Consider the following 20,446-nt stretch of genomic DNA (forward strand, 5'->3'; position numbering starts at 1 on the left):
CAGATGAAGTTGATTGACTGCATGGGATTGGCAGAAATGACTGGCAGAATCCGCAACCAGGGAGAAGAGTCGGCAGAAGAAGATTGGAAGAAATTTAAGGACTATTTACAGAAATACTGCAATATTAAGGAATGTTGAATGATGTTGGATTGAAATTACGTTAAGTGGTTTCTAGCTGTAATGGTATAAAAGGTTATGAAAAAATGGTTTTTTAAAGTAAAAGTTTAAGTTTCAAGAACTTGGATAGAAAATAAGGTGTTATTTAGCGGTAATGCTATGAGATAAGGATTTGCTGAACAAATAATTTGAACTAGAAAACAAGAAGGGGAGGTATGAGGAGGTCAGGGAAATATGTTATTGAAAAATAAGTTGTGAATTTTATGTGTTTTTAATATATATTTTTTCTATTTTTTGCATTTTTCTCTTTGTATAAAATTGAAAACTTTAATAAATATCTTATTTAAAAAAAAGGAATTTATTAAATTTATTATTTGTGGAGCCCCCGCGGGCCGAGGCAGCCAAAGCCCCCTCCCCTTGGGCGCCCGACGGAGGAAGGAACCACGGCCCGCCGGGCGGCCAGCGGCCTCTCTCCCGGTGCTGGGGGCGCACGGCGGCGGCGGCAGCGGCAGCGGCGGCTTCTCCTCCTCCTCCTCCTCCTCCTCCTCCTCCTCCTCGGGACTCGCTTCTCCGGAGGCTGCCCCAAGGTGAGCCCGAGCCTTTCTCCCTGCTCCGCGTCTGGCTGCCTTGCTCTGCCGCGGGGGCGACAGGGTGTGTGTGTGTTGTGCGTTGCGTTCTGCCTCCCGGGGCGGGAGGGAGCATCCCGGAGCCGCCTCCCCCTCCTCCTCCTGCGCGGGGCATGTGCCAGAGGAGGCTCCCCGGGAAATGGCCCTGGGCGCTGGGGGGTCTGGGCGGCATCCGCGGCGGCGGCGCTGAGCGAGGCGAGGAGGAGAAGCTGCCGGCGGGCGAGGGATGCGCGGGCTGAGCGAGGGGCGTTCCCCTTCCCTCTGGACTCGCGCCCCCCCCAGAAGTTGCGCCCGGTGCGGCCGGCACCCCTGGCACCCCCCACGCTACGCCACTGTTGGGGTGTAGGGGGTATGTTGGGGTAATTTTGGAAGGAATGAGAAACTCAACTAAATGGGGCCCACTCTATTAACTTTTCATTTCTTCTGAAATGAATGAGTAATAAATGTTACGAATGGGCACTGGTTTCAGTGTATGTGTGAGAAAGAGACTGTATCCTCAGCAGCCCCCTCATTGCCTCTACACTAGTCTCTTGGCAGATAGGAGGCACTGCTGGTCACTTTCTATCCTTGTCCCCAATGTAAATCGTTCTTCCTCCCTTGTTCCTCATGTAGATCTTCACTCACCCCTTCTTCCCTGGTGGAGAAGCACCATTTTGTGGTTCGCCTCAGGTGCTAAACTGTTTTGTGCTGGCCATGGTGAGGTTCATGCTATTTCTGACACAAACATTATTTTTGTATAGGAACGTGTGTGTGTGTGTGTGTGTGTGTGTGTGTGTGTGTAGAGGATTGGCCCCACAATTGTAGAATATAAACATTAATCCTTTGACAAACTGCCAAAGAGAGAAAGTCTAGTTAGGGCACAAATTTACGCTGAAGCTCCATTAAACAAAATGGGTATTTGTTGCTTTAAACACACAGCTCTTTCATAGAAAAACTGAACTGAGACACTATCATAACTTCAAAAAAATAAGATACTTGCACAAATAGAGAAAGTGACATTTTTGTGACAATTGGGCTCTGAAACATATTTATAAGCAAGTGGTGGGCTTTTGAATAAACATGCTTAGGACCATGCCTTGTGTTGTTTTGCACATGTTTTTCATTTTCCCTTATTATTAATAAGAATCCCTGAAGGGAAACTGCAGGAATCCAATTCTTAACCTGATTATGAAAAAAAAAAGGGGGGGGGGGAATCACCACTGAGGGATTCCATGATAGATAGATTCAATGATGTGATAGATTCCATGGGGTCATCCACACAGCACCTGAAAATCCGTTTTCTATTTTCAATTTGTCCTCTGCTGACCTCTGCAGGTCTGCTCTACCTGATCATTTTGTACACAACAAAACTGGGGCTATGCATCTCTGCCACACAACTCTAGAGAAAATTAGAACTAGGTTGCCTTGTTGTTGTTGTTTAGTCATTTAGTCGTGTCCGACTCTTTGTGACCACAAGGACCAGAACACGCCAGGCACTCCTATCTTACATTGCCTCCCACAGCTTGGTCAAACTCAAGACCAAGAACACCGTCCAATCATCTCATCCTCTGTTGTCCCCTTCTCCTTGTGCCAACATCAATCTTTCCCAACATCAGGCTCTTTTCCAGGCTTCTCTTCTCATGAGGTGGCCAAAGTATTGGAGCCTCAGGTTCAGGATCTGTCCTTCCAGTGAGCACTCAGGGCTAATTTCCTTAAGAATGGATAGGTTTGATCTTCTTGCAGTCCATGGGACTCTCAAGAGTCTCCTCCAGCACCATAATTCAAAAGCATCAATACTTTGGCGATCAGCCTTCTTTATGGTCCAGCTCTCACTTCCATACATCACTACTGGGAAAATTATAGTTTTAACTATACGGACCTTTGTCGGCAAGGTGATGTCTCTGCTTTTTAAGATGCTGTCTAGGTTTGTCACTGCTTTTCTCCCAAGAAGCAGGCGTCTTTTAATTTTGTGGCTGCTGTCACCATCTGCAGTGATCATAGAGCCCAAGAAAGTCAAATCTCTCACTGCCTCTATTTCTTCCCTTTCCATTTGCCAGGAGATGATGGGACCAGTGGCCATGATCTTAGTTTTTTTGATGTTGAGCTTCAAACCATATTTTGCGCTCTCTTCTTTCACCCTCATTAAAAGGTTCTTTAATTCCTCCTCACTTTCTGCCATCAAGGCTGTGTCATCTGTGTATCTGAGGTTGTTGATATTTCTTCCAGCAATCTTAATTCCATCTTGGGATTCATCCAGCCCAGCCTTTCACATGATGAATTCTGCATATAAGTTAAATAAACAGGGAGACAATATGTAGTACTCCTTTCGCAATTTTGAACCAATCAATTGTTCCATATCCAATTCTAACTGTAGCTTCTTGTCTCACATAGAGATTTCTCAGGAGACAGATGAGGTGATCAAGCACTCCCATTTCTTTAAGAACTTGCCATAGTTTACTGTGGCCGACACAGTCAAAGGCTTTTGCATAGTCAATGAAGCAGAAGTAGATGCGTTTCTGGAACTCTTTAGCTTTCTCCATAATCCAGCGCATGTTTGCAATTTGGTCTCTGGTTCCTCTGCCCCTTCGAAATCCAGCTTGCACTTCTGGGAGTTCTCAGTCCACATACTGCTTAAGCCTGCCTTGTAGAAGTTTAAGCATAACCTTGCTAGCGTGTGAAATGAGTACCGCAATTGTGCGGTAGCTGGAGCATTCTTTGGCACTGCCCTTCTTTGGAATTGGGATGTAGACTGATCTTCTCCAATCCTCTGGCCACTGCTGAGTTTTCCAAACTTGCTGGCATATTGAGTGTAGCACCTTAATTTGCCAGTTTGCTCTGGTTGACACAGTCAAAGGCTTTTGCATAGTCAATGAGAGCTAGGGAATATCGCCATCTAGTGCTATACGGAATTCTCACTTCCTAGGTAAAGAGAATTGTGCAATTCTGCTACATATCACATTAGCATTGCAGCACAAATATCTTGCTGTGGAGAGAAGGAAGGTGTTGGAGGAGAAAGCATAAAATCCCAAGACACAGTTCTGATTTCTTAATAACAGGGAAGCCAGAGAATATTCATAACCTTTAGAGCTTTCAATGAGTGTGGATATAACAAGGCAGGTGCAGATTCCTGTGCTTGTTCATTCCCTGCTTCTATCATCCACCTATCCATATGAGCTGGAGGAAATATGTAGGAGAAAGAACACCTGCCTTGACTGCTCCTGCCTTGTGAGACGTACCCCCCCCCACCCTTCCATCACATTATAAGGACATCTTACAATAACATATTAAAAACACAATAAAATAAGCTTAAAACTATAAAAGCAGCAGAAAAACAAAATGTGGAGCCATAATGCAGGTCAACCAAAGTTAAAACACCTGGGGAAACAACGAAATATTTGCCTGACATGGGAACAAATTTGAGCGGGTGCCCACTAAACCTCTCTGAGGGAAGCATTCGAAAGCTGGGGTACCATCCTGAAAATACCTTTTCCCATGTAACCACCCCGTGTAACCACCCTGTACCTTAGACAGTGGGGAAACCCAAAGAAGGACCTCAGACTGATGACTCAAAGTATGGACAGACACATGAGAAGAGAGGCAATCCCTCATTTATATGAGTGTTCACCAGCTTTGAATCGGGCAACTCTTTTTAACCAGACTACAAGAGTATTGTGTTTGCTATTTCAATTTTTACTAAAGTGCTGCAGTCAAGTTCATTAGTATAATTATCCTTGATCTCAGTGCTGGTGCTATCATTAGGCCAAGTAGGCAGCTGCCTAGGGCGCAGACCTCAGAGGGGCACAGTTTGATACTGATTAGGTTTTTTATAAATTTCTGGTAATATTTTACTTTATTTAATATGCTGAATGCAGTTTCTCAAAGCTCAAACTTATAAAAACTAACATGTTGCAAAAGGGACTAGGTGGCTTGGCAGCTATATCAGTTGAACATGCCCAAGTACCAGCACTTGACCTGAAGGAATTGATGACAAAATTTACAAAGGAAAAGGCACGCAAAGTGAGAATTTGATGGGCCTGAAATTGGAACTTTTAAGAAATTTAAATTTTAACATCACAAATCACAAGATTATTCGAACTTATTTGTGTGCCAAAACATTTTATTTTGCATTTGAGAAAGATATTCAAAGTCTGTTGTACAGGCAACAACCATTTCTCGCGTGGTGTTTCTGTTTCCGGCTCCCACGTGTGTCGACAGAGGGCATGTGAGTGCACATAAGCCTGCCCCACCTTCATTATTCCCTCTTCCAAGTCCCTATGCGTTGGTGATCATCTGTCAATTGGACATGCCTAAAACGGGACTTGCCTATCAGAAGGTCAGCGGTTCAAATCCCCGTGACGGGGTGAGCTCCCGTTGCTTGGTCCCTGCTCCTGCCAACCTAGCAGTTTGAAAGCACGTCAAAGTGCAAGTAGATAAATAGGTACCGCTCTGGCGGGAAGGAAGGTAAACAGCATTTCTGTGCGCTGCTCTGGTTCGCCAGAAGCAGCTTAGACACGCTGGCCACATGACCCGGAAGCTGTACGCCGGCTCCCTCGGCCTATAGAGCAAGATGAGCGCCGCAACCCCAGAGTCGGCCACGACTGGACCTAATGGTCAGGGTTCCCTTTACCCTTTACCTTTAAAATGGTCACCACCTCTGTTACTTATTATTGCAATTTAGAATAAATTCAGAAGTTTCAAGTTTTGTGCTTTTCATTTTTTTCTACAGTTTTTTTTTTTTTTTAAACTGGAGTTAGCCTTTCTTTGGAGGGGTGCAAATAGTTAGTCTTGCCTAGGGTGCAAAATAGCCTGGTACTGGCACTGCTTGATGTCCATATTACGGATGAGAGGCTGAAGTCAACAAGTCTTGTCCATGGCACAGTCTGACAATGTACACATTAGAGGCTTGAAACAAAGTAAGGTCGTTTCCCCCCCCCCCGTGTTTCAAGTCACATTTTTACGTTGCTCAACAGCAGAGAGGGAGGGGGGTGTATTCACCTGATGCACATGACCTGATTTGTTTCCCTGAGCTAAACTCTAATTCAATGAAGCTGTCATCTACACTTGCGCAACAACTGCCTGAAATGCACACACCTTAGCTTAACCACAGCTTATTTTTTCAATTTGGATGGAAGCTGGTCTAAGGGAAAGCACATCAAACAGGAGTATTTCTCAAGAAGCTATAGCAGGCATAGGCAAACTCGGCCCTCCAGATGTTTTGGGGACTACAACTCCCATCATCCCTAGCTAACAGGACCAGTGGTCAGGGATGATGGGAGTTGTAGTCCCAAAACATCTGGAGGGCCATGTTTGCCTATGCCTGAGCTATAGAATATGGCAAACATCATGTGTACTTTGCTGGAGCCAGAGTAAATAATGATGTGTACATAGTCTCTGTTTATGGCTGAGCTGAGATTTTAACTAGGGATTTCAAGCTCATTGTCTTAACTGCTACACATTATAAGCATGTTCTGGCTTGAGCATATCCTCTCCCTACATTTTATCATGGACTAGGGCAATTATGCTTCAAAGACTCTTCCTTTCAGTTTTTAAAGAATTCCTACCTCTGTGAGAGTTGGGTTAATAGGACTGGGGGTTTTCCTGGTTCTTCCTGCACATTGTGTACCACCACCCATTCCTTTTGGGGAGTCAATATGGTTTTATACTTTACCAGAAATGTGGTTGTCAACCTTCCCCGAGACTCAGGAAATGCTAGCAGACAAATAATACTAATTCCTGAGTAAGCCTCATACTGGTTTTAAAGAGACAATAGATTATCTTCCTGCAGAATTACATCTGTGCTCTTGTTCATACTGTTATAAACTGTTCATTTTATCAGGACAGAAGACTGAAAGCCAGCTCCACTAGCAACCCCTCTGATTCCTTGCAAAGCAAAACAGGTGTCAAAAATGGTTGTGTGTTTGCACTTTGTTCATTTACTGAATCCACTAAGAAAAGCTTTGGGCAGGAAACAGCATCCAATTTTGAAAAGGTAAACTCTCTCCAGTCTGCCATGCCTGAAGGCAAAACTAAAATCACAGCTTGTTCTTATTAGGATGCTACAGCTGCTAGTGCACAGTCTGAGCAGGGACTCCACACAGTGTTAGCTCATTTTAATAGGGCAGCGATTAAGTTTCGCACTGCTAGGGTAAGAAAAGGCAGAGTGTCTCTGTCAGGCTCCAGCTGACCTCAGCTTCAGCAAAACCTGAAATGTTTGCATGTGACTAAAATATCTAATTGATTGCACTCAGAAAACATCATATATGTTACAGAAAGACTTGTTTTATATTGAAATCACAGTCTGTATTAACAAAGGCAAATTCAGATATTGGCAAGTTGAGAGAAATCATGTTTTCCTACCACAGCTTTAGCCTGGAGACAAGGAGCTGAAGGGAGAAAGAAGGTTTGCTGCCAGTGCTGTGCATATTCACCCCACCTTTGCCTCTAGTAAACAAGACTTGCAGTTTCTGCAATGTTTCAAAGCCCTGGGAGCAGAAACCAAACCAAAAGAAATATGAATGTGCATATTAAAAGGAATATAGAATGGACATTGTCCTACTACTATATTTTTCTGCAGAACATTTTTTTTATTTTAAAAAAGGTACAGTTTTATTAAAAAAAACAATTTGTGCTATTACGAATGGATAAAATGCCAGGCAAACTGATTAATTTCAAATTAACCTTTTAGGTGATTAGCATTAGGAAACATAGCACCAGTGTCTATTTTAAAATTTAAACATACTCATAATCCAAATAGCATTTATTTGCATGGGAAGACAAATCACAGCCCAGCTCCTCACCCACACAAACATGTGAAGCATCAATAGAGATGATAGAAGTGGCAAATAGCCCTTGTGCTGGTGGAGCAAATAAAGGGAAGGAAATGCCAAAGTGGCAGTGGCAACGTCCTGTAGGAAGTGTTTATCCAGACCTTGTTTCCTGATGGACATTACCAAGCACTCTGAAAGTGTTGCCTGGAAGATAACTGAGTGTTAAGGAAATTTTCCAAAATGCATAAGCAGCAGGCAGTTGATCAGATAAGATTATGCAGTTCTTTCTTTATTTTTCTGTGCTGTCCCTACTAAATTTGTTGTCGTTTTCAAATGCTGTATTGGTCAAACAGTAAACAAATAAAGCAGGAAACAAACAAGAACAACAACAAGTGTGTTAAGTTGCATATGAAATTAGCCAGATCCTTCAGCAAAAACAGCAAGAAAAGAGTTGTCACAACCAAATGCACAGCCAATGCAATTTAGTATGTCTCTCATCTCCTCTGCTTCCTTCAAGTCCCGCAAAATCAAGATATAAATGTCCATTCAAAAGGCGTATCCATTCAAAAGCTATAGTCCCAAAGTATTTGTCAGCAGAACAGCCAAACTCATATTTGTGTTTCTGTTCCACATGATGAAAAGTTTCAATAAATGTGTGCCATAGGACATAAAATCTGTCTGGAGTTTTCTTGCCTGAGTCTTTCTCTCAGACACCAGTATATCCCATGCACTGCAATATCACAAGTCTAAATTCAAACCCTCCAGTATCTTCCATTTTTGTGCAATGGCCAGGTGAGAAGGTTATGCATGGGGGAAATGGAAGAAGGTGGAGGCGAGGAAAGACAGCAGTCGAAAAGGAGTAAATATTTAACATGGGTATATAGACTTGGGGAGAGTAACTTCAGAAAATCAGTCTCCAGGAGAGAAATTGTATACAAATAAGGAAAGCCTAGTATGGAAGACACTGGGCTCAGATGCAGTCCAGCAGTGGTCAACGGAAAATGCAGTAGGAGCAAAAGTTGCCACAAACTAAAATATTAGTTTCCATTCCCAAAAGCTGGTAAATCCTACTGCTCTTTGCTTCTGAAGATAAAACTCACAAAAACAAAACAAAACCAACACAGCTTTTCCTTCCAGTACATTTTAATCAGGAGGCCCCGACTGATTTGATTTTCAGTATCACTGAGAAAATAAATTATCTCAAACCAAATCTGCAAGAGACTCCAGTCAGTGAACCACTAAAAATTCACCAAGCTCCACCTGTAACAGGTCAAACCCCACTCCTTCCTCTGCCCGTTGACCTGGTGCTTCCTATATAAACATTGCTGCAGTCTAATTCTCAACACATTTCCATCCACGGCCATGATTACTTAACTGACCTCATCAGAGCATTTTCAAAATGACATTGGAATTTTGGGATGTCAATATTGCTTTTTGGTAGCTCTGGCCTGCTTTAAAAGAAAAAGAAGAAATACACACATTAATATTTTTTTTACTGTGACTTTGTTGCCAAGTGTAAAGCCCTCTCCAAAGTCAAACCACTATATTGGCAGCACCAAAGTGACCTCAACTAGGCACAAGCCTGGGCAGCTTGCCTGGAGGTCCTGGGCTGCCCAGACAATAAAACCCCCCTCTCAGCCTCACTGATGTGGTCCAAAGGAAAGCAGAGCAAGACATTTGGCACCAGCTTGGCTGCAGGAGTTGCCAGCAGTTCACAGCACCACCCAACCACCTTAGGGACTCCTTAGCTTGTTCTTCTCCTGAAGATGTCCTGCAAGGCAGTGGAGGTTTAGGAAGAGAGTTTTTCTTCTCTTAGATGGGCTGCCTTCCCAGGTGGATGAAACCCCACGAGCTGATTTGTAGATTCATTCAAATTTGTACACCCGCAGGTCTCAGGGTGGTTCATGGGATGAAGCCACAATACAAAAACACAAAATGCAGAATAAAAAAAAACACCAAGAACAGCCCAATAAGTCCTCCCCCCCCCAAAAAAAACCTTGCATTTTAATACGGCATTGTAGGTTAATATTAATGAAACAATAACAACCCCTCACCATGGCAGGGGGGACAAGGAGGGGCAGCTGCCCCGCTCCCCAATCAAGTCAATCAATACTTAACTAACTGAGGTTCTGGTCCCCCCAACCCCCCCCCCCATAAATCCTGGCTATGCCCATGCCCCTCACTCCAGACTGCGTTTTACCTTCATCCCGGTCCTTTGTTGTTATTGTTGTTTAGTCATTTAGTCATGTCCAACTCTTCGCGACCCCATGGACCAGGCACCCCTGTCCTCCACCGCCTCCCGCAGTATGTTCCCACCATCTCGTCCTCTGTCATCCCCTTCTCCTTGTGCCCTCCATCTTTCCCAACATCAGGGTCTTTTCCAGGGAGTCTTCTCTTCTCATGAGGTGGTCAAAGTATTGGAGCCTCAGCTTCACGATCTGTCCTTCCAGTGAGCACTCAGGGCTGATTTCCTTCAGAATGGAAAGGTTTGATCTTCTGGCAGTCCATGGGACTCTCCTCCAGCACCAGAATTCAAAAGCATCCATTCTTTGGCGATCAGCCTTCTTTGTGGTCCAGCTCTCACTTCCATACATCACTCCTGGGGGAACCATGGCTTTGACTATACAGACCTTTGTTGGCAAGGTGATGTCTCTGCTTTCTAAGATGCTGTCTAGGTTTGTCATTGCTTTTCTCCCAAGGAGCAGGCATCTTTTAATTTTGTGGCTGCTGTCACCATCTGCAGTGATCATGGAGCCCAAGAAAGTCAAATCTCTCACTGCCTCCCTTTCTTCCCCTTCTATTTGCCAGGAGGTGATGGGCCCAGTGGCCATGATCTTCGTTTTTTTGATGTTGAGCTAGGGAAACCCAAACCCAAAACCACGCCAGCGAGGAAGCGCTCCCAAGAAGCGGACTCTCCTTCCTGTAAAGAGCTCCCATCTCCCTGCAGGGAGCCCTCCGCTCTCCCGGCGGTCGGGATTATATTCTGAAACCCGGAGGAGCAGCGCGCCTCTCTGCCTGGCCAGCCTCCTGCGAGGAGGGGAGGCTCTTTGGCCCACGCCTCCGGAGGCACCGATCCCCGCTGCGAAGCGGGAGCCTGAGGAAAACTTTCCTCGCCCCCCCCCCGCCCGCCCCCCAGTCACGCGACGCGACGCAGCGCGCGCTGGGCTTCGGGTTTTGTTTTCTGACAGGCGTCTCTTCTCCCGCTTCCCTCACGGAGCGCGAGAAACTCCGAGCATCCAGACGCGCCCGCGTGTCCGCGCGCGAGGGACAGCAGCTGAGGCGGGCGAAGGAGCCTCGTCCGTCCTCGACCCTCCCCTCCCCCCCCCTTGCTCTCTGTCACCCGAATTACTTTCTCCCCTCAGCCTCGTCCCCTCAGCGCGGTCTCCGAAGCGGAGCCACCTGAGGGAGACAGTCCAGCCGGCGCCTCCTCTCATCCCCGGGGCCCGACCGGGGGTCTTCTGGTCACTGGACGGCGTGGGTCGGTTGCAGCGCCCTCCCAGCTTCCCCACAACCCCCGAGCGGCGGCGGCGGCGGCGGCGGCGGCCCCCTTTCTCGTCGCGCCTCCCCTCCTGGCGGACTCGGGCGGGAGGAGGCGGCCCTCTTCAGGGCAGCGGCTTCGCCTCCCCGCACCGCGCCTGCGCGGCGGCGGCGGCCGGGGAGCCCGATCTGATAGGGAAAGCCAGGGCTGACACTACCCCCGTGTGGGCGGCGGAACGTCCCGAGGATGACGTGCGGCGTTCTCGAACCCCGTGTCTCGCTCGCTGGCTCCTCGCTCGCCTGTGCCGAAGGGAACGGGGGAAGAAGAAGCAGCCAGGAGGAGGAGGGAGGAGGAGCGGCGGCGGCGGCGGCGGCAGGAGCGGCGCGGAGGAGGAGACGGAGGAAGAGGAGGAGGAGGAGGAAGAGCCTTGCCGGAGGAGCGGCGGCGGCGGCGCCATGGCGGCCCTGGAGCGGCCCGTGCCCAGTCCCGAGGCGTTCCTGGGCCAGCCCTGGGCCGCCTGGGTCCGGGAGGCCGCCCTTCCGCACACGCATTGCGCCGCCCCCCCGCACAGTAAGGGCGCCCGCCGCACACAAGGACCGGCCAGGCGGGGCGGCGGGTGGGGTGGGGGGCTGGCGGAGGCGCCCCTCTCCCCGGACACGCACATGCGATGCAGCCCAGCGGGGTGGATGCGAGCGAGCGAGGGAGGGAGCTTGCATGCCCTGCCGCCTCTTTCCCCCCAGCACACCACCGACCCAATGCATTGCACTTGCCTTGCATTGCACAGACCCCCATGGCACTGGGGTTTGCTCCCGCCCCCGTCACCCAGTTGCATGGAGACCCACCCACCCAGCCACCCCCATCCATCCATCCATCCATGTGTGCGGGTGGTGCGCTGTGCCCGGCCGGTGCTGTCCTGCTGGGCACCTCCGGCTGCAGGAGAGGAGGAAGATGCTGTCTGGGTGGCTGGCTGTCAGAGGGACGGGGGGAGGGGCAGGAGAATGCCGTTGCATTTGGGGAGGGGGTTGGGGGGGGCGATCTGGGCCAGGGTGCTGCTGCGTGAGGGCTGGGTGCGGAATGAGGAGGCAGGAAGGATGCTTGTTGCCTGGCTGAAGGCTGCCCGGGGGATGTTCCTGCCTGGCAGATGCAGCGATTGTTGCATCTTGCCTTTTTGCAGCCGCTGGCTAGCGGAGCACCCTTTAACTCTTTAGCGCTCTCGTCGGATATAGCGGCCTCTGCCTCTGCTCTCCCTTGACTTTTGCTTCTCTTCTGCAGGTATAGAGCTAGAAGATGCTGGAAAAGAGGGTGGAAAAAGCAGGGAGGTGATGAGGCTTAATAAAGAAGGTAAGGAAGGGGCCAGGGGTCTGACCATATGTTATTGTACCTTGCTCTCCGCGTGGCTCTGGTTAGAGAGCTCAGGGGTTTTTTGTTTTTGTTTTGCCAAGTATGGCTGGGGCGTCACAACCATGTGGATCCTATTGAATCTAACCACAAACAAGGCTTACTGGGCCTATGTGTTGAGATAGTTCCATGTATGAATATTCAGTACTTGCATGGTTCTCTTCAGCTTTTGTTTTATAAGGAAATGGCTATCCCATTATTAATTTGAGACAGTGCCGTGTTTTAAATATGCAAGTAAGTACACGCTTATATCTGCTCATCTGCGTCCAGGCTAGTCAGCTTTTAATTTTCTTTTTACTAACTTATTCTGTAGCTGAAAAGGCAACAGCTGAATCAAACAATCACATAGTTTTACTTTTAGTGTTGCTGAAAACAGGTCTGTCATAATAACCAGATGTTGGATCAATGTTCAACATAAGCTTTGATTTTCATGATGATAAAGCTGTTGGTGCACAGAGGTGCAGTGCATAGTGAGTATTTAAGTTTTGGGCAACTTTTCAAACTAAATGAGCATTTTTGACATTTGTAAAGAAGCATACATAAATTGTAATTCAGAGAATTGTTAATATGGCACCAGGTTTGTGAGCATGTGTGCAACTTACGAGTGAGTGAAGTTGGCAAACAAGCCTATACTTTCTATCAAGGAAGAACTAATGACTGCAGACAGTTCCTATTGACAGATTTGTTTTGTAATGTGATCCATAGACTTATCAGCAAGCATTTGTCAGATTTTATGTACGTTGAAGAAGCTGCGTGGGTTCATGATGGCATGAGCAAGGGTTTGACACACTCTTTTAGCAGAACTGAAACTAACTAGTGTGTATGTTGTAGAAAAGCACTGTATTGTTGGAACTTGATAGGACAAGCTAATGGCTAGATCCTGTTAACTAATGTGCTGAGACAATACTTCATCAAGATCAGGCATGTAGATTCCAGGACCATTGAAGGTGGATAGCTCATTCTGCCATGATGGTGCAGGTGTCGAACTCTGGCCCAAGCACAGAAGCAGGATGAGCCACGGGTTGCTCCTTTTCCACTCTACTGAGCTGTGCAAGGGCTATTTGTTTTAAGTGGACGTGTGGGAATGAGTGAGAATAAGCTTTTTAAGTGGCACCTGTCAGCATATTCTTAAGTGTTTTTACTCAGAGGTAAAGCTATAAATCTAATTGTGCCTAGTCAAAAGCAAGTCCTCTTGAATTTAGTGGGGCTTCCTGTCAGGTAAATGCAGGTAAGGATTGTAATCTTAGTTCTGCTGATGGTGTCCATACCATGACATTCTAAGGGTACATTTCTATTAGCACTTAACTGGGAGTCAGCCCCATTAAATATTGTGAGGCTTACGTTCCCAGGCTTGCACACCGCATGCCATTTATCTGCCCTGAAGCCAAGAACAGTAAATTAACTCTATTACACCCTTTTGAGTTTTTGTGGTATTAAGAGGCTTTCGGAAGGGGCATCAATGCTCCACCAGCAGATTAGGATATATAATTATTTACCTTGAAAGAAAAAATCAACTCCAAGAATAGATACATCAGCTTCTAATAAATCTTAACACAAGTCTAGGACCAATATTATTAATTATTTTCAGTATCACAAGCATACGTTTGGGGGATAGTTAGGGTTTTATAAGATTTTGTAATATTGCTGTTGCCAGGATATATCATAAATTCAAATTAATCCCCCTCCCAAATTATATCAGACTGAGCTGAAAATTCTCTCACGATAACTGCCTCCAGATGTACCTCAGAAAATTCCGTTGTAGAGCCACCTGGTCCATAGTGTGGTCCATAGGAGGACACTTGAACTGTAGTATAAACGTTGCAGGCTAAAAATGTTCTCCAATTTTTAAAATAGTGTTAAATATGTCTCCTTGTTCAAATCCTCACATATTTTAACTGAACTTATTTCCCAGGAAGTGTGCTGTGCGGTTGCTTTGAATTGCTTGATGACCCTGAATATGAAGATTAATGTAATATTTCGATAACTGAGATAATACAGTAGAAGGGAAGACCGAGAACTTAGTGGATGAATGTATTTTGCACTAGTTTGTATATAGACTGGGTCATTGAGCTTGCCGCAATTTCAGCTCCTGTATGACGTGGGTCTTTAAAAACAGTAGTTTTTTTTTATATTTGTTGTAGGGTTCATTCAAGATGCGCTACTTCATGAAGCAGCTTTTCTGCATGAATCTAGTGAACTGAGAGGTACGCCCCAGGGATATTCCTTGACATTGCAAAAGCCCTTGGATCACATTCTGCTGTAATGGGTCCCCTAAAAACATTGTTGCTTCTGCGATGAAACTGGTCCCTCCATAGTTATTTCTTAGGGAGGTGGAAACTTTATGCTTTTAAAACACAGTGCAATTACTAAATTCAAATTAAACCTGTTATGATGTAAACATAACATATTAAAAGTTTACTTTTAGCTGTAGTATATTCCTAGCTTATTTTAGGCACCCCCTTTGTTGGGCCTAAACTGAAAAGTTTCCTTTCTCCACAATATAATCTGCTGCAACCTGTAGGCTCTTGTTTTCATTGTTTGTAACTGATGGCAGCTTTTTGAAAAGGGGTTGTGGTTGTTGTTTGCTTAAATGTTGATTCTTGATTTAGTACCTGAATAGTTTAGCCAAGGAATCTATGTGAGAACGAAAAGTGTTTGGCTGGCAAAATTCTGTTGCTGGGGTCCCCCAACACCAATGTTAAGCATTTATCCTGTGTGAGAGAGCAGAGTAATGCCATGTTTTCTGATATCACACCGTCATAGCTGTTGATGTACCTCATTGTCGGCATTTGCCTCCTAAAGTAACATGCCTTCAGGCTGAGCCGTTGAATGGCGTGCGTGAAGGTCCAGTTGTCAAAATGAGCTTTGGTTATACTTGTTGTTTGGTTGGAGAATAACTTTAATCTACAGTATTGGATAAGTGAGGCTTTCAGATTGAGAACTACTCTTTGTACTCTCTGTGGTTTAGACCACAGCACCACCCACATCCCTTTTTGTACTCTCTTAACGTCTACCATTGTGGCACTAGGCTCTCTCGGCATCAGAAGGGTAGCAGAAGACTGCCTAGACACAGCTAGAAATACTACCGGGATGGGTGGGCAACTTCGCTTGGCTATCTTGCAGTTTATCTCGCAGCTTACTGTAATATCAATTTCTGGGGGTCAGGTCCCCAGATCCCAGAATAGCACCAGATGCTGTCCATTTGACATCTTGATCTTACGGCGATATTAAGCAGCTATGTGTGTGGTACGGAAGCTGTACTACCCAGGACAGGATGGGGTTGTGCAGGGTTGTTAAGGCAGCAGAGAGCATTGTTGGCTGCCCACTCTCTACCTTAGAGCAGATTTATGCCACAAGGTGCCATAGGAAGGCACTGGACATAGTAAAAGATCCATCGCATCCTGGTCACTGTCTCTTCGAGCTCTTGCCGTCGGGACGGAGATACAGGACGATGAAGACAAGAACGAGCCGTGTTAAGAACAGCTTCTTCTCCAGAGCGATCTCGGCCCTGAATGGGAAGCCCGGACTTTGAAAGTCATCTAATCTCCCTTGCTGTATTATACTGTATTGATTAATTAGTGTTTTTATGGAGCAGTCAAGTAATTTCGTTGTCCCCGAAGGGGGCAATGACAATAAAGATATTATTATTATTATTATTATTATTATTATTATTATTATAAAGTGCTTTTAGAGCACACTTCACGTCAGTTCTCAGCGAACTGAGGATTTCATTTTATTATGGATATCTTCATTTGGCAAGTGGTAGGATGCTGAGAAATACTGCCTTCACTTGAACTAGGGACCTACTGGCTTACATTCTTGGGCTGCGGTCTGGTGCACATTTATTTGAACACAGTGGGATTTAATTATGAGTAAACATGCACAGGACTTCCTCATCCGCTGTCTTTCATCATTAGCTATTTTTCACTGTCTGGGGTAACAAACCCATTTCGAAGGTGGCAAGGAGTACAGTGGTACCTTGGTTTACAACCATAACCCGTTCCGGAGGTCTGTTTGTAAACCAAAACAGGTTGTAACCCAAGGCACGCTTTTGCCAATGGGGCCTCAAAAAATAGATAAATGTTCATAATCCAAAAAAAAATGGGTTGTAATCCAAAAAATGTTTGCAAACAGGGACACACACTTGACGTGTTTGTAATCCAAAACGTATGCAAACCAGACTGTTTGCAAAACAAGGTTCCACTATATTTTGTGTAGTCCCTTCTGCTCAGGAGCAATGCTGTGCTGCCACTTAGTGAGGCAGGGTAAGGCAGGTGGTGGGGTGAAACTGGGGCTCTGCGAGCACACTGGCAGAGCCAGTCCAGCACTCACACCTGCGCAGCCTCAACCTTGCAGCCATACTGCCCCACCCCTGCCCTACTAAGTGGTAGTGGTTATTCTGTTGGTTGGGAGGATCGCGGAATAATGCCTCCTGCTCTTGCTTCTTCTTGCACGCTGATGTTATCACACACCACAAGGGACACTGCCTGTCAGTCTTAGAGCTCAGAGTTCTGACTTGGTAGCAAATGTGTGAGGTGCATGGGGCTTGGCTGTCAGCACTGGCGGAGGAAGAGGAGTGTGGGGGGAGCTGTCCCCCCACCCGCTTTGGCGCCACGCCCCCAGGACACACACCACGCCCTTGTGGGCGGCTCGCAATGCCCCCGAGACACACGCCTGAAGCTCCGCCACTGGCTGTCAGTACAGTCTAGGGAGCAAGGATGGCTGGTTTGCGCAGTTCTGCTTTAGTAAAGAGTTGCTCTGGTTAGAATTATACCGCAAACAGGTTATATATAATAGTCCTTTCAAAATATCTATTTAAGACATTTACATACCACTTAGTTATTTGCATTTCTGAGTGGTGCATATAAAAACAATCCACGGAAAATGGGACAATAAAACAACAGCCAAATTATAAAATGGAAGTAGTATCTTGACTGGGTGTTGTTGTTTTTTAAGCAGACCATGTGCTTGAATATATTGTAGTAAAAATATGTTGTTGCACAACATTGAAATGTATTATAATAATTTAAATATTAAATGTTTTTCTTGCATTAGAGAATCTAGAGCCTTGTTCTTTTGAGAAATAAAGGTTGGGGAATAGAGACCTCATCCCAAGAGCACTGTGTGCTTAAGTCTCTTTGATACAAACGTAATCCGTGCACAGAATTTACTTGTTTCGGTGCCATAGCATGCATTGCCCATGCAATCTCTTCAAACCACCCAGTGGTTGAAAAACAGTTTGTACAGAATCTGACTGGCTAATATGTGGAAATAACTCTGTGTGTGTGTGTGTGTGTGTGTGTGTGTGTGTAAGTGATCTACTCACATAAGCAGTGTCATGGTGGAGGAACTATGGCTCCTGAAAGATTACAGTAGCTACTTCATTGAAAAGCAACTCCCTGTTTCTTGCACATCTGCTCCCGGGAAGAAGCCACTATGTACTTTCTGTAAGTGCCACTTCCAATGTTAACACTATTCACATGAGTATACCGCCTGCATGAGCAGCTTTTGCAGTCAGTTGCAATGCGTAAAAAAGTGATACTTGGCCTGTATATAGTACTTTGAAATGTTCAAAATAGTAGGAAGGGTCATTGGTTAGGAGAACTTTGCATACAGTTGTTCCCAGGTTTGTTCCCCGGCATCTTTAATGTAGGCTGGGAGAGATCATGCCTTAAATCATGTCAGTGGTCCAGTTCACATGTACCACTAAGCCAAACCATGGCTAAGCATGAACACACGCACTGTAGTTACAGTAAAAAATTGCAGCTGCTTTGCTGCTCCCTCCTTGTCTTGTTACCTGGAGCTAAGCCGTAGTTTGGCTTAGCATTACATGCAAACTGAGCCATCACAGACGGTACTGACCAAGAAGGCACAGTGATCTTTGTGTAAGGGAACTTTTAGTGTTTTTGTAGTACAGGCAATCCTTGTTTGGTGAAGGGATTCTGTTCCAGAACTTTGCGCTTGTAAGTCTGCTCCATCCCTTTTCATGACGTCTTTATGACGTTTTGGGGCTACTTCCGAGTTCTGAGCTGTGCGCATGTGTGTGATCGTGCGTCATTCGGAGTTGCCTGTAATCCTTACAGTGTTCTCTTAGGTCACCTCCAGACGACCCGCTTATTGAACATTTCATACTGATTTGTTTGCACAAGGTTTGTGGGGAGGTTAGATGATGTTGGCTATTTATTGAGTATTTGTTCTGATTTGTTTTCAGAGAGGTTAGACAATGTTCTGTCAAGTAAGTGTTATCTCCCACTTTCCAATGCTTTTCCCTGTCACTTTTCTTACAGCAAAAAGTCCAGTGAGGTGGTGGTGGCTACAGACGGATTTGTTCTGCAAGAACACTGAATCAACTTTAATCATGTAACCTGAATTTCTAGGTGTGATTGAATCCCACCTGAAAACGGCAGCAGTCTGGAAGCGCCCTTATAAATCATTATAATCATGTTAGGTCTGTCAGTATTATTCCTATATTTTAGATGATGGGGTGGAGGCTGAAAACGATGACTTGTTGTCTAGGGTTGCCTTCACAAGTTTCAGGAGTGGGTTCTGTCCCATCCCTTAGCCATTATGCCACACAACGGTGTGAGAGCCAGTGTGGTGTAGTGGTTAAGAGCGGTAGTCACGTAATCTGGGGAACCGGTTCGCGTCTCCGCTCCTCCACATGCAGCTGCTGGGTGACCTTGGGCCAGTCACACTTCTCTGAAGTCTCTCAGCCCCACTCACCGCATAGAGTGTTTGTTGTGGGGGAGGAAGGGAAAGGAGAATGTTAGCCGCTTTGAGACTCCTGAAGGGGAGTGAAAGGCAGGATATCAAATCCAAACTCTTCTTCTTCTTCTTCTTCTGAATCAACTCTTACATTGTGGTGTTTTGCAGCGATACTTTTATTAAGTGCATATGGAGTAGATGCTTGTGGGCTGTTGTTGTTTTTAGTTGTTAGGGGATTTGATCATGAATGAAAAGAAATCTTTCTCACCTAGGTGATTCTTTGGAATGAAGCTTACCAATACGAGGAAACCTTGCATATGCGTCATAGTGTAAGGCAGGGTAGTGGTGATATGATTTAGGATTAGTGTTAGGGTTAGCTGTGCATTTGCTGTATTTGTAGCACTTCACTTGAGAAATTCTTTTGACTCGGCGCCGATATTGTTACTGAACCTCTGTGTCTGGAGTGGCAGAAACTGGCTTGTTGGCTTTGATGCTGTGAGTGGGGGAACCAAATAGGCGTCTCCTGCTGGCTTCTTCAAGGCTGGAAGAGCTTGATTGATCTTTGTAAAACATCTTGAAAAAGAAGAAAGTAGTTCAGATCTGTGTTGGAGGGAAGCTTCTAATGTATTTTTTCAGCATGTTGCTTGTCATTTATTGGGGGACCGAGATCTCCCAAGATCAACCTGGCCCTTATAATATGCAAGTACACTGTGTGAATAAATTCTCATTATTTGAAGTTAGAGGCTGAGGCTGTCTCCTTTCCCTAATAGTCTTGAGCAGAATAATTGCTCTTTGTCGTTCCCTTTTTCTTGAACAATACTATTTCATCTGCTACTTTAAGAAAATTTAGGTTTTCCCTGTTGCAGATTATTGGTTGGTTTGCACATAGCGCAAATCATGGCTAAGTGTGAATGTGTGAGATTATTATAAAATAAAATACGCAAAAGAAAGATTATTATAGCACCATGTAAGAAACCAGAACACTGATCTCCAGTGCAACAAATGCAAACTATAGATTACTCTGTAGTGACTCATTAAAATTTGGCATGTTAAAACTCAGGCCTCCCTATTACTTACTGTGTTCACTATGCATCTGTTGAGATAGATGTTGCATAGTTGGCCAATGGGCAAGATAAAGGAAGACAGAAGGCAGGTCTCTTTCCTAGGCCTTTGGTTGAAATTTCCATTCAGCAGTGAAGGATGTGGGAGAGAGAATGGATGAGTCCTCGTGCTTGCAGTAAAAAATTCTTATGCTTGAAGTTAGAACCCTGAAAATTTCCAGAGAACAAAGAGATATCCAGGACATGTTGAGCCTTTTAGGCACTTCTGTCTTACATTGTTAACTTTGAGCAAAACAAATTAGACTCTCACGTAAA

At 45.5% G+C, this 20,446-nt stretch overlaps 2 protein-coding genes across 6 annotated transcripts in view; one reads left to right on the forward strand and one right to left on the reverse strand.

Annotated features, from left to right (window-relative positions):
- The window catches only part of CDHR3 (cadherin related family member 3), a 50,557-nt gene extending 40,606 nt beyond the window's left edge, over positions 1–9,951 (reverse strand). The window contains exon 1 of the mRNA XM_081023534.1: positions 9,690–9,951. Coding sequence (XP_080879660.1) covers positions 9,690–9,695 — 6 coding nt within the window. The 5' untranslated portion in view covers positions 9,696–9,951. The remainder of the gene's footprint in view (positions 1–9,689) is intronic.
- A 1,386-nt stretch (positions 9,952–11,337) lies between these two features.
- Positions 11,338–20,446, forward strand: part of ATXN7L1 (ataxin 7 like 1) — a 76,885-nt gene continuing 67,776 nt past the window's right edge. For 2 of the 5 annotated variants that reach the window (XM_081023555.1, XM_081023556.1), the window contains exons 1-3: positions 11,338–11,537; positions 12,240–12,308; positions 14,507–14,569. In XM_081023555.1, coding sequence (XP_080879681.1) covers positions 11,423–11,537; positions 12,240–12,308; positions 14,507–14,569 — 247 coding nt within the window. In that variant the 5' untranslated portion in view covers positions 11,338–11,422. The remainder of the gene's footprint in view (positions 11,538–12,239; positions 12,309–14,506; positions 14,570–20,446) is intronic. The other 3 variants (XM_081023554.1, XM_081023557.1, XM_081023558.1) reach the window with 3 other exon arrangements.

Source organism: Podarcis pityusensis (genome assembly GCF_964106645.2).
Source record: "Podarcis pityusensis genome assembly, chromosome: 10".
In the NCBI taxonomy this organism is placed as follows: domain Eukaryota; kingdom Metazoa; phylum Chordata; class Lepidosauria; order Squamata; family Lacertidae; genus Podarcis; species Podarcis pityusensis.